The sequence below is a fragment of the Hippichthys cyanospilos genome, chromosome 10, assembly GCF_059441005.1.
Source record: "Hippichthys cyanospilos isolate Australia breed blue-spotted pipefish chromosome 10, RoL_Hcya_1.0, whole genome shotgun sequence".
Taxonomy (NCBI): Eukaryota; Metazoa; Chordata; class Actinopteri; order Syngnathiformes; family Syngnathidae; genus Hippichthys; species Hippichthys cyanospilos.
In genome coordinates, this window is record NC_142378.1 from 15,240,692 (window position 1) to 15,256,185 (window position 15,494).

The 15,494-nt window shown below is 38.0% G+C and overlaps 1 protein-coding gene across 1 annotated transcript in view; it reads right to left on the reverse strand.

Annotated features, from left to right (window-relative positions):
• Nucleotides 1-15,494, reverse strand: part of col24a1 (collagen type XXIV alpha 1) — an 85,617-nt gene that overhangs the window by 57,986 nt on the left and 12,137 nt on the right. The window contains exons 3-5 of the mRNA XM_088426162.1: nt 11,901-13,267; nt 8,474-8,527; nt 2,514-2,567 (exon numbers count right to left, since the gene is read on the reverse strand). Of these exons, the coding sequence (XP_088282288.1) occupies nt 2,514-2,567; nt 8,474-8,527; nt 11,901-13,267 (1,475 nt within the window). The remainder of the gene's footprint in view (nt 1-2,513; nt 2,568-8,473; nt 8,528-11,900; nt 13,268-15,494) is intronic.

Consider the following 15,494-nt stretch of genomic DNA (forward strand, 5'->3'; position numbering starts at 1 on the left):
ATTAAAAAAAATTGAAAAATATATGAAGTCCCCAAGAGTCTAAACTTCTGAAAAACATAAAAATGTGTTTTTGTGATTGAATGAGTTAATTGCTATGTAGCTGATTGATAAACAATTCAAAGGGGTTTGCTAATTCATCAGGGTTATGCTCTAGTACCGTCTCACAACCCCGAACAGAAGGAGCATTAAATGGATGAAAAGAGGGACAGATGGAGCAATTCATTTTACAAGTAAAATGAGAGGAATGATGCTGACGTCGGATGAGCCACAGTCACCGCAACCTGACCACATCCTGGCTGGCTTGCTTGATTGTGTCATTTTCATACATTTACCATCACGGTGAGAAGTCTTACCAAATGGCTACTTTGTTTGGTGTAATTGGCTGATGAAGAATGTCTGGTGTGCCCATAAATGTTATTGGACTGGCCTCTTATCATGCCTTTTGATCACATCTGTCTGTGGCCCAATTTAGTATTTTGCCACTTGCTGAAAATGGCATCATATGCACTCGGGACTCACGGAACAACCAATCACAGCTTAGCTTCTCAACATCGTATGACAACCCCCCCCCCAAAAAAAAAAACAAAAAAAAAAAAACAAGTGAACCGTGATTGTTACATGAACCTTGAGCGCGTGACGTCACGTTCAGTCAACAGCAAGGTATTCATTGTAAATTAATTTAATACAAGTTTGACTGAGTTTCTAAAGTTAATTCAATAAAGCTATGGCTAGCAAAGTTCATGGCTGATAAAAGGTCAATAATGCTTCTTCATTATGTTGTTTCCTGCGAATGGCTGGTGAGAAATACAAGGTGTACCCCACCTCAGTTAGACAGAGGGTTCAGGCTCACAAAAGACCCTAATGAAAATAAATCCTATAAGGCAAGATGTCAAACTCTAGGCCCGTCATTTCATTGTATGTGTCCTGCGAAATGCTGATTTGATTTCAGGTTTCTGGTTGAAACACCAAATTTGCAAGTTGTAATCAGCTTTTAAAAATAATGAAGTGGCGGAAAACAAGCATTTTTTTTTCCCGATCTCTCTTTTGAGTACTTTTTACCGTCCTCTTATTTCATCTAGTTGCAAGTGTGATGAACACACATAAAATGTATTTGATTTCACAGTCACATAACTTCTAACAGAAACTATAACTACAATGTGACTCACAATAATATTAAGTTTGAAACCCCTGCTATAAAGAATCAAACGCTCAGTCTTACTGATGACTAACAGCAGACTGCTGCTAAATGTAACAGCAAGGAATAAAAAAGGTAAGGGAAATTCAGCCACAAAAAATGTCTCTAAAACTTGTATTTCAAGAATCTTTGTAGGTTTTTGGGATGCTACGAATACCAAATTAAAGAAAATTCAACAAAAATATGGTCTCAAAATTACTTTAAAGTTCTTGAAGTCAAATACCATCTTCTATTCTGGCTCTTGGAAAAACAAACTAAGCTGCAATCAGGCCCTAGCTTGCCTGCTCACATGACACTTTTTCTTAATGTGTGTCTAGATTAGGGGTGGAAAACTTGACGAGCATAGCACCCAACCCCATCACAAAGGCTGCACAACAAATGGATGCATTCACAAATATGGCAAATGATAATGTCAGGCCACAATAATTGGATGGGCTTTCTATAAGTTGTTAAACTTTATCATGATGTACACTGTGAACAAAACAAACCATTTTTGCTTCAAAATTACCGATACATATGTACAGTATGCATGTCTGTGCTGTGCAGGACCCTCTGTTTGTGTACATGCAGGATTTAGAAACTTTGTGAATAATGTTTCGTAGTTAGGCTTATTGGTGTGTTGAATTATTGTGTTGAGTTACTGTTGCGACGTGTTGACAGAAGTCCCGTACCTGTCATTTTTCATTCCCTGGAGGTCTTAAATAATGGGTAATATTTTTATTATTATTGAAAAAGAGCAGAACATGAAAGCTAAATTTTACTAAGATCAGTTGTTTAATCCTGACATGAAAAATAGTTAATTACCAATAGTATACATGTATGCAAAGTAACCCCATAACTCGTAAATTAAAACTGATTGAGACTCAACAATCAGGTCAAGCAATTTGTACATTCAGCAGAGATCAATGCTCTCAATGTCACAACAGAAACATTTTTACAAAGCAGTCAAGTGCACATCCTCAGGCTGTTTCAATGTCTTGTCATTTGTCAAATGATACTGCTTTTCCAAAACTTCTCTGTACGCCTTTCTTTTGTATGTAATGATTAACATAGTCTTTATCATTTCATTGTGTATGTGAAAAGTACATTTAAATTCAAGTAAACATCATTTAAATGTTCTTGCAAAAAAAAAAAAAAAAAAAAAAATCGGATGTGGGTGGATTGCATTGTTGACACTGAATCTGGCATGAAGCATTTCTGGTTAGTCTCTCCAGACTCAGAGGAAGCCCATCTGTCTGACTCCCTTCCAAATACTATGCGGAAACATGTCTCACACTGTCAGGACACTATTTGACAACAATCAGAGAAGGACGCTCACCTTTGGTCCAGGTGGTCCTGCTGGTCCAGGCTTTCCAGGTGGACCATTGGGACCCTGAAACAGTCCAAGCAAGAACAAGGTAAACGCACTGTTATGCAGAGTCAGTGATCACAGCCAAGTAGTGTAAAAGACTCACATACAGTAATGAATAGCAGCTGCTACATGAAGGCATGATTGTGGCATGTTTTTGGAGAGATCCTGATGGGATGATATCACCTATATTATAATATACCATTTCTACTTAATTATCGTTGTTCTTTATAAGTATGCGAAGGGGGTTACAGCACGTGCTGTTACATGGATACCAATTTACTTCAAATAAACCTCATTAATCCGCATTCAGAGGAGTCAATTGAGGTGGTTGGGGCATTCGGTTAGGATGCCTCGTGGACGCCTCCCTGGGGAGGTGTTCTGGGCATGTCCAAAATTGGAGTTGACCCAAGACATGCGTCAGAGAATATGTCTCTCAGCTGGCCTGGAGACACCTAGGGATTCTCCCGGAGGAGCTGGACCAAGTGGCCAGGGAGAGAGAAGTCTGGGCTTCCCTGCTCAAGCTGCTGCCCCAACGACATGACCCTAGATAAAGCGGAAGCTAGTGGATAGATGGCTGAATAAATCTTTTAGATTCTTCAAGAGGTTTACTGTCACATGCAAAGTAATTCTTGTTCTGTTCACTTCCGCGAGTAGACTACATTCCATAATTGAGAAAATAATAAAGTAGGCAATAAAACAAAACAAAAACAGTAATAGAGAAATAAGGGCAGTAATAATGAACCACTAATAAAAGAATAGACTTACATTCTGAGCATATTATTGTTTGTACTTACATATTTTAAGTGTACTTTGGTCACTTTCAGATTCTAAAAGCCAACAGCTTTTTTCAGCACACGTATACTCACATTCTCTTTTATGTTTGCCGTCTCCATTGTATTATTTCCCCTGCTTTAAATTTTGTCAGTCCGAGACGTATTTTCAGAGAGTATCAGCCTTGCTTCCAAAATGGAGCTGGCAGTAGCTAGAGCTGTGTAGATCAATCAATCAAGTATTGATAGACTCAATAATAAAGTCCCATGGATCCCTTACATAATCCCTTCTTGGTGCAAGCATATAATTGACAACCCTCCCTGCTCCATATTTTGTGGCACTTTGCTTGATTGTTACACATTTTTAATTGCAGTTTCATGTGTACCTGAGTGTAGTCCTGCTTTGATTCCAATCTTGATGTCCGTCCCCACATTTTCTTTAAATTATTTATTTATTTATTTTGTATGCATGCTTATTGTAGAACATTGAGAATATTATGGCATGGTTAAAAATGCAACAAGAAACTTTGACTTGGAAAAATAAAGCATCTTATTAATAGGACAAATGATTTAAAATACCATATTTAATTAACCTAAATGTACCTGGTCTCAGCATCTGCATTACTGGCACCAATATTTACTCACAAGTATCTCAAGTATTGCACAGCTTTACTGGAATCTCTTTGGTGAAGAATGCATCCCGGGGGAGATATGGAGGAACCAGTGCTGAAGTAAATAACTTTTAATGCGATACTAGAGTTGAACAGTTCGTTCAATTGCTAATTATGGGGAATGTGAGGTTACTTGCCAAATATGCTATTGTTTGTTGATATTCAACCATCAGCGGCAGCCAGGGTGATGATGTTAACAATTCCAGCACCACGACGCCCTCATAGTGGTCAGTCGACACGTCAGTTACTGTATGTTCTTTGAATAGTAATTTTATGAATATGTTAAATTGTGAATCAATGGCACCTGGACGTCCTATACATTAAAGTAAAAGAAGATAAAGAGACCATTTTCTGGAAAAGTGTTTTCACATCACTAACTTGTCACATGCTCATAATGTGATGTTTTTAAAGTAAAAAGTATTTTAATGTATTGTTATTATTATTATTATTATTATTATTATTATTATTATTATTATGTATGGCACTTCAATTTAAAGTTATTTATAAATAAAGTTGTGTGGAGTATTTTATTTAAATATTTGTATTTTTATAGTACTCTTTGTCTAAATTATGTTTATTCAAATCGAATTACCGGTAATGTATTACCTTCACATATATTCTTGGTATGCCTAAGGCATTTCTTTCCTTTAACTTCAAGTATGCAATAATTCAAACACACACACAAAATCACCAACCCACTATCACACACACACACATCGAAAGACACACTAGCTACATGTTATAAATACGCTACATTCCTGCACATCTGTATCCCTCCTGTCAGGCTTGTTCTCCACTAGAACCAAGGGCCTGGAAGGAAGCTCTTTCTCTTTCATTTTGTTAATTTCAGTATTTGTAAATGTTTTCCTATAAAAGAGGGTATTTCATTATGTATTTCCACAATATAGTGCAGCCCAGAATGTCAAAAACTGTTTTTGGTGTTTAACACATTTACCGCACCGCCTGTCATCACCAAGAGAAAACATTTTATTTTTTTTTTTATGTTCAACATTGTGAGTACAAATAACTATAATTTGATATCTTAATTAATAACATATAACATAATAACATATTTGGCCCGCCACACCATTTTATGTGTATATGGCCCGCTAAGACAAATTTTATTTGTTGACATCGTGATTCTTGCTCAGATGTCCAAATCCTAAATTCTAGTCTTCACTTTCAATAACCTGATATTTGCAAGCATTTTTACAGTTGTGTTTTTAAAGTAAATTTAGAAATAACTTTTTTTGCCTAACTTCTGATTTCACAACTATTCATCTTTTTTTTTTTTTTTTTGTAAAATCAGTATGTCGTAATATAACATAATAAAAATACATGTATATGGGTTCCAAGTCATAACAGCCCTCTTAGGGAATCATAACAATTACAGTAACATACATTTGTAATTACCACTGAGGTTCTTTTAGGGCAACGATAGTATAAACCTTGTTGTGCACGGTTTATAACATGCATTTAAATTGAATTTTGAGCTTATCATACTAAGGTTTAGACTGATAATGTTAGACCCGACTATTACCGTTTTCCGTAAAGTATGGTAAATGATTTCAGGACGGAGCAATCAATTTTGTTTCAAATAGGAGCCACAACCATATAAACAATGACCACAGACTTCATTTAAGCCTTGATGACAGAATCAATCACTATCAGCATGTAAGAACGCTGTTGTTATGCCTTAATGGCACCTTCAAAGCAACTTGTTTGTTTCCATGACGAATTCCTTTGCCATATGCTGTGGCACACTACAAAGGCTTTGATAACGCTTCCGAACAGAGTCTGTCACAATATGCTGAGCCAGCTGGGACAAAACCACAGAACCGCACGCTGCCCTAAGCTTCCGACCACATAATAACTCCAAGCCTCAGTCTGTCTCTGCTTCATGACTCAGAGGCTTTCCATGTGTTCCCCAACATTTTACGAGTAGACATGTTGCACTTTTGACCAGCTTGCTCTCATGTCCATCAGCGTAAGTGGGCAGGAGAAAAGAAGCAAAACAGGCATAATATCATGTGTCTTTGCAAAGTAATCCTGATCATAGTTAAATTATCATAATAGGACGTAAGCCTGAAAAATATATGGCTTAAAAGGTGGTGCTGGCCGACAGATAACAATACAGAGCAGTGGAATCTCAGTTCAATGTTCAAGCGAAAATTGCTCCAGTGGTGGACCGTCAAGGCCTTCTCTGCTGGCCTAATATAACCTGACATTATCATAAATATAATAAACTATAATAATTATAATAATGATAATAAAAGTCCATTTAATTTTAAATTTGTTTTAACAGATTTTTTTTACGAAACATATATTTGAAATGGTTTGTATATAAAATTATTCTCCATATTCTGTTCTTTTCATTTCATATTCTATCCATTTGGTTACGATCCTTCAAATGCTGTAATCTTATATTGGAGTTTTTAGCCAATTAGAAATCATCTAACATCTAACTTGTGTCGCGAGACTGTATGAAATCTGCCTGCCGCCCTAAGCGCTAGGGCCCATATTTTTAATAGATTGCTGCAATAGCCAATCGAGTCATAAGATCACCATCTAGAATGCCCACTGCAGGAAGGCGGTGCTATCCTCAGCAACCAAGCTACGCAATAGTGTTAGCGTGACTAATCTGCATTAAAGGCGTAGCATAGCTATTAGCTAACCTGTCCACGAAGGGAAGGTGTTTGTCCGCCATTTCCGGTCAACGAACAATCAGCTGTACCCCTGGCTTACGGCTTCTGTGCCGTCAAATTATTCTGCTGTGAATGCCTTTTGTTTCCAAAGGATCGATTTGGTGTTTGGAGCTACACTGCCTTCAATTATTTAATCAAGGCAGCAATGAGACATCAAAGCACGGCTGAACACACGTGCTAGGGTGCTTTTAAAAACTTTCGGGGACATCCGAGTGGATATACAGTATTGTACATCTCAGTTTGAAGGTCAACTGAGCTCCTCAGTGCACTACTGTGCTTTTAAAAACTTTGGGGGACACCCGAGTGGATACACTGTACATGTCAGTGCGAAGGGAAAGAGAGAGCTCCACAATGAAGAGGGAGAGAAAGAAAAATCAGGAGGTATTGAAAACACTGATTGATCGTTTGCGTTATTTTATTTTGTTTCCATTCAATTAATAGTAACATTAAAAATGATGTTCTTATATTAAACTTTGTGGATATTTATTTTAAATTAGAATGTTGACATTATTTTAAGTTTTGAAAACATCACGTATAATGACAAGTTTTTATTGCTGATGCGGGTTTATTGACGTTTGAATGCTCAGGAAAATAGCCTGTGTAGCCCAGTAATGTGTACGTGTGTGCATCAGGTGTATTTATTCGAGACATCACAGAAGGTGTACGTGTGAAAGTCATAGACTGCCACTGCAAATTACCATATTCTTTCAGTTTGCAAACAGTCAGGGGATCCTTTAAATCTTTTTTTCTTTTCAAAAATCAGCTGTCAGATTCTGTAGAAAATCAGAGACTTCAAGCTTAGCCTCTCAATATGGCATGCTTAGGTGCCTGAAGTTACATCGTCAGCACCTTGCTGGCTCTCTGGTAGCTGTTTCTGGTCCTGCAAATGATTAATTCTACTTCAATCCAGTAAAGTTAGTCATTAGAGCACACAGCGAATTACCATAAATTCCAGTATAAGCTGCTACTTTTTCTTCCCATGTTTTTTAACCTGCATTTTTGAATGTGATGAGCTTTATTTTGGAATTTTTAAGTTACCCGGTTTCATCACATCTGACCACCGAATTTACCTAACACATCACAGTGAACACACACAGAGAGAGAGAGAGAGAGAGAGAGGGACAGAGAGAGAGAGAGAGAGAAGAGACAATAAGACAGAAGCATACATATTGCGTGTTTAGCAACTGAGAGCAAGAAATTCAGCCATCTCTGCAGTGCAACCCTGGTTTAAACTCATAAGCGAATGTGCCTCGTGTGACCTCGTGTGTCAGAGAAAGGTAGCGTGACACTATGTATACCTGTGTTCCACATTGCTTTGGGTCAAAAAAAATGTCTAATAGTGTTTAAGGTAATAGTTTATTTTTTATCCATCTGTGTGAGCTCTTTCTTTGCAAATACCCCCCTTATAACCTGAAGACTTGTAACGGATATATACAATCGGCCCAAAAAGCTACGAATTAGTTTCACGGCTACATTTAGCCGATGGGCTTTTATTCGGATATGTTTTGCAGTCCAGAGTTTATGGTATGTTCTTGAATCTAGGTTTCACTGTATGGTATTTTCACAAATGATACCTGTGAGAATGGATGTGAGTAGAGGCTGTAACATTGAAAAAGTGACCCAATGGCAAAAAGAGAGTAGTAATAAAAACAAGTGTAAACAGACAGATCGCATGTACATCGCAGATGTGAATCTGGTATGACAATGTAACCTTCCTTCTTTATCTGGCTTGGGCATGCAGCAATAAGGTTAAACATGCAGAATTTATAAATGATACTCACCCTAGACCCTCTTGCACCTTGAGGACCAGGCAAACCAGGGGGACCGGGAGGACCCTAGATAAGAGAGAGAGAGAGAGAAACAGAGAGAGCGAGAGAGACAGAGAAAGACGGGGAAAAAGAAAATAGAGTTAGAGTATGGTAATGGCAAGCAATAACATGCTGTTCACTGTCTTGGGCTCCACAGTGAATACGTGCAATATTTATGTAAGCGCCATCATGTTCAAAGTCGGGAGCCTGTGTTCACCTAAGAGCTAATTTTCTGAGACTCTCAGCAGTACGGTTTAAGTTACAATTTGCAGAAGAGGCTGTTCTTATCAGACTTTGAAATGTTTCAACTTTCCCCGAAGCCAGTTCTGTGATCGGTATTTTGTGATCTTTGGCCCATTGACAAGTTCTGATATCATTGTGACTTATCATTCAATTTACATTTCAGCATGTGTGCATTATTTATACCTAGCAATATTTACATTGTTATTCCTTTTAATGCCATTTACATTGGTGACATTCTTTTCTTTTAAACAACTATCAATATTTAGATTGAATGGTGTGAAGGGAATCATATATTAGGTTGTTATCATTATGTTCTTAGTTCATTGTTACCCATTTATGCAATCCTAGTTCATCTTGACCCTGTCCTTAGATAGAACTGTTGACGCACGAAAGTGTGAGCCGGGACCTTGGCCCAGCATGGGCAATAAAAGCAATTTATTTCCAATGGCATTTATGGGTTTGTATGGTAGTTATGTTTAATTGTGTTTAGATTATGAGTGAGGCACATGGAAAAAAGTCCCTGTAAAGAGTGTGAGTGGCCCCTTGCTCCAAAGGTTTGAGGAGTTTTATTTGATATTGCTTTTACAAGTGTACGTCAGAACCAGGTAGCTACAAAACTGCATTAAGCTATAGCACATTTAAGCATACTTTTTGTCCCTCTGTAAATAAATGGCAGATCCAAAATATTAGAAAACACTGTGTGAATTCAGACTTTTTGTATAGTGTATCGTAGTTGTCACAGTATAATACTACTACTGTATTTGCAAACAGAGAGGAAAGATGCAGAATGAAATCGTTGATTACAAGGAGCATTAATGATCTGATTAAGCATACAAAATAGCTTCAACTGATATCAGCTAATTATATATTATGCAAGTGATTACTCACTACATACTCTTTCAGTCTCGTGAGTGGACTCTACATGTCCCAAAGTTATTTACTGAGGTAAAATGACAATGAATGAAAGAATAAAAAAAAAACAATTGAATGTAGACATTTTTTTAAATCAGTATTACTCTCACTGTGGCCTATCTAGAGTGTGTAATGAACAAAGTAATTGTAATAACGTCAAATCTTTTTATAAACCTTAAAAAAAAATTGTATTAGTAATGCTCCTAGATCATTTATTTAAAAGATTTAAAGGTTGCATCGGACTGGTCAAAGTCATATAAAAGCTTGAAATTCAATAGGAGGCATCTTGCGCAGCCACTCCAGTGTCCAACGTGTCTCACATAGTCAATTGGGAAAGAGTCTACTGCATCCCTGAAGAGCATAAGTAGAGAATAAAATGTTCCTTTTTTTCTTGCAAAATCAAGCGTGAGATCATGGACAGAAAACTTTGGAACCAGCTATGTTGTAGAAGGCTGAGGCATCATGAACAGAAGAACTCATCATTAAATATTGAGTTATAAACTGAAAATATTCACTCACCATCATTTTTGCTCCAGAATTTATTACTATTTTATAATTAATTCATACGTAGTAGTTGTAATACTGAGGATATTTGTGGATTGCAAAAGAACAGAGGTCAATACAATTTTGCTTTTACAACATCAGTGTACAGTAGATCTGAAAATAAGTGCTGCTAAGCTTTGCTTTCCATCAATGTTCCGGCTTTTTGGTGTTTATATGACCATTAATAAATTACTCCGTATTATTGAAAAATTGCAGCAAAGTTTTCAAGCTAATGTTATTTTGAACTAATGTCACATAAAAAGAAAGTATTACACAAAATCAAATACGCCTTTCATGATTGTGGAAGATTTACAAAGGCTGGGAGCAGCTTGTGTATACACCGCTGAACTTGCGCAGTCTACTTGGAAACATGCCTGCAAGGCAGTCAAATACTTCCCCTTGGGAAGGAAACCAGCTTGTTTCAAAGTTCAACGGCAGAGGTCATGACAGACAGAGCCACAGAACTTTAACTGCCCGTGCTTTCAAAACAGGCCTGCAAAAGGTTACAGTAGCCAAGACATGCAATCAAAAATTACAGTTGGAAAGGCCAAGTACTTAAGCCAATTAAGCAATCTTTTCTGCCAAATCGTGACTTCATATATAAAAATCCACACGCAATAAGGACCAAGGACCACCTGTGTGTAAGTTTGAATGCGTCAGATGTTTCAGCTGGCATCCATGGGATCACATCACTTATCTGCGATGATGCATACTGATTTGAACATAATTATTCTACTCTATTATTGACCATTATTGCTATATTATGGACTATCGTGTTTTCTTCTTTTTTTTTTAAATCTGTTTTTAAATGATAAAAATACAGGAATGTGTAAGAACTTACCAGAACTGACAATCACCAAATATATACTGTATTTCCACGACAGCAAAATCTCTTTCTTGTCACATGAGCTGAATCTAATACTCAGACTGTTTCTAATATGTTTATAACTATGCTCAAATTACTACTCAAATTCTAAAACGTGGAAGCTGAAACAACAAAGGGCAAGTTGAGCTATGCCCCACCCAAAAGCCTGCAGGCAATACAAAGGAAAGTGACAGCTAAGTCAAAATGTTTTACATTGTTACGATGAAATATCGGATGCCGTGCACTCATGGAAACATTACACACTGCCTGAAGATCTGCGTTTTAAAATCATGCTCAAAGGCAAAGTTATCCTGACAATCCACTTGGTGTAAATCATGCGGCTGAATGGAGAGCAACATGTACAGTGTATACCTCCATCTTTCAGAGGAGTTATTCTTGTACGCATAAAAATCGAAGCCAAAGCAAAAATGTCAGCCAATAATTTAGAAATGGTCCAAGGATCTAATAAATTATTTTGACAATTTGCATTCAGAGCTCATGTATGTTTTTATCAATATTCAGGGGTTATAGTCTTAAATTATTATTCTATTACACGTACCAAAACGATCATGATGATGATCATGTCATCATGGTCAACTCAAGCCTTAAACTTCAGTTTAAATACCTTATTCCAGTTTAAAATGGTAAAAAGACAAGCGTTTACTGAAGTTAAAATGTCCACAGTAAAAAACATCACGATGATGCTATTTCGACATAACGTTAAAATAAAAGGTGTTCAACACTGTAATGTAACTTCCCCAAATCTGTCTCAAATATTTGAAATTGCTCACATCAACACTTGAAGCTTGAATGAGCTAAATTAAGTTTGTCACTCACCGGAAGACCTGGCTCTCCTTTGGGGCCACGTAAGCTGTCATCGTAATCGTACAAGAGGTCTGCCTCTTCATAACCGTAGTCATATCTGTCCATGTCGGTATCATCATAGCTGCCATCCATATTGTGTTGCTCTGAGGAGTCTACATGTATGTCATGATGCAAAGTGGTGTCACCAGCCATTGGATGAGTCTCCAGTTGCTGCAGAGCCTCTTGAGGTCCAACGTTTGAGTTCCCGGGGTTGGTTATGGAGGTGGTTCTGAGTCCTTCTTTGAAATGACTTTTTCTCACTGGGGAATTCTGTCTTGGACTGGCACTAGTAGGCTGTTGGCCCACAGAGTTGCTGTTGTTCTGTGAGCTGTTAAACTGATCAAACTTTCCTTGGGGTCTCGCTCCATTTGCCAACATGTTTTGGGGTGTGCTGACAGTAACAGCAAAATCCACAGCTGATTGCCCACTGTGAGTAGCTGAATTTGTCCTATTGGTCCGATCTGGCCATAGTGTAGATTTAGCAAGGGTTTCAGAGGTGGCTGAAATGTGGCTCTGGTCTTCCAGATGAGCTTCTGCTATAGGGCTTGAGATTGAATACCGTTTGGACACGCTGTCTGAGAGCACTTCTTCTTTGGGATTTAACAACCTTTCCGCTGTTCCAAGAGAGGACATTGCTTCGGTACTAGTGGGGTTATCCTTTGCCTCAATAGCTAAACCACGATGTGCTAAAGACGATCGGTACGTGTCGGCCAGCCGGCACTGTTTTCTAAGGTAGTTGCAATAGTGAGCAGCAGCTTGGGCTGCGGGATATACGTCTAGTTGGCAGACTCGACCATTGAATGAGGCGGCTTTGGGGTTCATCCTCCCCAAACTGAAGATACCACCAAGATTTTCTAGTCTCTGAAACCCCCCCAGGATTTGCTCCCGCTGGTGCACTGCTCCGCAATCTGAATAGAAGGACACAGAACGTGCTCGGACACCAATGGCAAAAGGGCACTGGTGTCCATCATGCCAATCATGACTAAAGTAGACGGCGGCTTTCTCTGCTGTGTAGACGACCACTTTGTGTGGCAGGAGCTGAATGCCAAAACGCAGTCTGTCCCTACCATCTCTGACACTGAAAATAAAAGCGTTGTTTGCTCGCCAGGAGCTCACACTTAGGACAACCGAAAACTCCTCACCAAACTGCGGAGGAAAAAGACTGCTCAGAGGAGCCTCATAAATTGCGTTGGAGTCTAGTGTTACCCCATGTCCAGAAAAAGGGAGATTTATACGTGAGGGAACAGTGGTATATGTGGTTGAAGGTTTGGCAGTTCGTTCGTATGGATTGTCTGTTGTTTGCTGAACTGTGAGACCAAGTTGATAGAGGATATCCACTCCTAAAAAAAAAAAAAAAGAATACATTAGAATTTGGCAGACATGCTTTGTTTCAATAGTTTCCCAGAAAAGGGTCATACGTTAAAAACATTATATACTTGGCCCTTGTGGTAGACAATCTTGTATAAAATACTGGAACAAGATAAAAGTACCTCAAAAAGAAACTCCTGTAGACGTCAGTTTGAAGTATCTGACATCTGTTGTACTCCATCAAAAAATCAAGAAATATCAGTATCAAATGTACTTAAAGGAGTGGTTAGAATTGTTTTTTTTTTTGTTTCCATTGTTTTTAATAATATAACTTAAAGTGTGCTACTTAAAAATAGGCTCTGAGAGAGGTGCGGGGGAAGTAAGAGAACGAGAAAGATGGGGGGGGACAAAGAGACACAGAAGGAGAGAGAAAATATTTAAATTCAATCTTTGCTCCATTGCATTACTGAGAAAGGTACAAGGAGCAATACAAGCACAACTTTGTTCTTAAGTCAAGGGGGTTTCTTGCAGTCTATAAATATTGACCTTTAGTTGGATCAATAGAAAAATGTGTCATCTGACACTTTCATTATAAATTGCTAGTTTAAGAAGGAAGGTGGGGAAATAAATTCTCATGAAAAATGGGAATTGAGAGCGTTTGCCAGCGCATTTCTATGTGTCAGGGAGATATTTAAAAGTACCCTGGCGGAGGTGGCCATGTGTATATGCAAGAGAGGCAAACTCGGGTAGAAGCACAGTGCATACCTTAGAATAGATCAAATTTTGACTGGTTGAACTTGTGTGCACTTGTATGTCAGTTTGAGTGCATGTTCCGGTGGAGAGATCTTAGGGTCAACATGAGGTATTTTTATTGGTAATACAGACATTACAGTCTACTGTTTTTGGCAGAAGGGTGATAAGTGTTGCAGGGTTTTACAAAGCCATGAGTTAAGGATAAGTGGCGATGGATGGATGGATGGATGGATGGATGGATGGATGGATGGATGGATGGATGGATGGATGGATGGATAAGTTATGCTCTCATTGTCATTACTGGTACCCATACAATTATGATGTATGATAATAGGTATCAATGACTAAGCATACATGCATAGATTAATTTATAACCCTCTTTTTCATAATTTTTTCAAGAAGCTCCTTGCACAAGACCAAGACCCTTTTTTAATGTCTGTGGTAACGTAAAAGGGAAACATTGTCAAATGTTCTTTGTGCACAATGCTGTGCAGATTCGACAAGATCTGTTGCATGCAATGTAGCTCTTTTACTGGTTATTATACTATGCAAGTGGTCAAGTGGTCACAATGTTGCAGCTGGTAAATATGTCCATATTTCAAAATAAAAGCTAAAACACATGGCAGACCTACAAATTCACTTAGCTAGAGACTGTTCGCCATCTTTCAAACCAGATGGCAGTCGTAATATCACGAGTGATTTATGGAGCAACAGAGAGACGCTAAAAAGGAAATGTGAAGTTCAGACAAGTAAACGGCAAATCAAATCTGTTTCTGACTGTGTGAAAGATTTTATGCACATACTTTTCAAACTAGAACCAGTTAGTTATTGTTTCTTTGTGGTTTTGAAAGTGTCTTCTCATAGACACAACTGCTGAAATTGAATTTCGATTAGTTGATAATTGAGTAAAACTAGATTATAAAAAAAGCAAACATACACTTTAGTATATAAACGTAATCCAGTAATACTGAGCAACATTTCTGACTAACATTGTTCAGTGCTTATTTGGAGATGGTTCTCAAACATTGCCTACTTCAGTCCATAAGTCTGTTTTACCACAAAATTAAATGGCACTTTATCTACACCATACGGTGACCAAAGCACTTTGCAAAGCCTCACATTCATCCATTCACACATATATTCTTACAACAATGATATACCAAAAAATAATCCTACAATAATCCTGGGGCAAAACAACAGGAATAGCATCTTAATACATTTTTTTTACCTCAACACAGGCCAACCAGGTAAAGCCCCTTATCCTGTTGACCGGCCAAAATTTTTTGATTGTAGGCAAAATGCACATTCACGTCTGTCACATCCCTGGCTTATCATGTTTTTGTTGTTCCTAGTTTTTTGATTGTCCTCCTGCTGACCTCGTCCCCTTGTGCCAGACTACTTAATCGTTTAGACACGTTTGGTCTCTCCTTTTGTTGCACCTTTTTCCCCACGCTTGCCGTGCGATTTTTGTTAAAAAATCCTTCAAGCTGAACCCAGCGTGTCGTG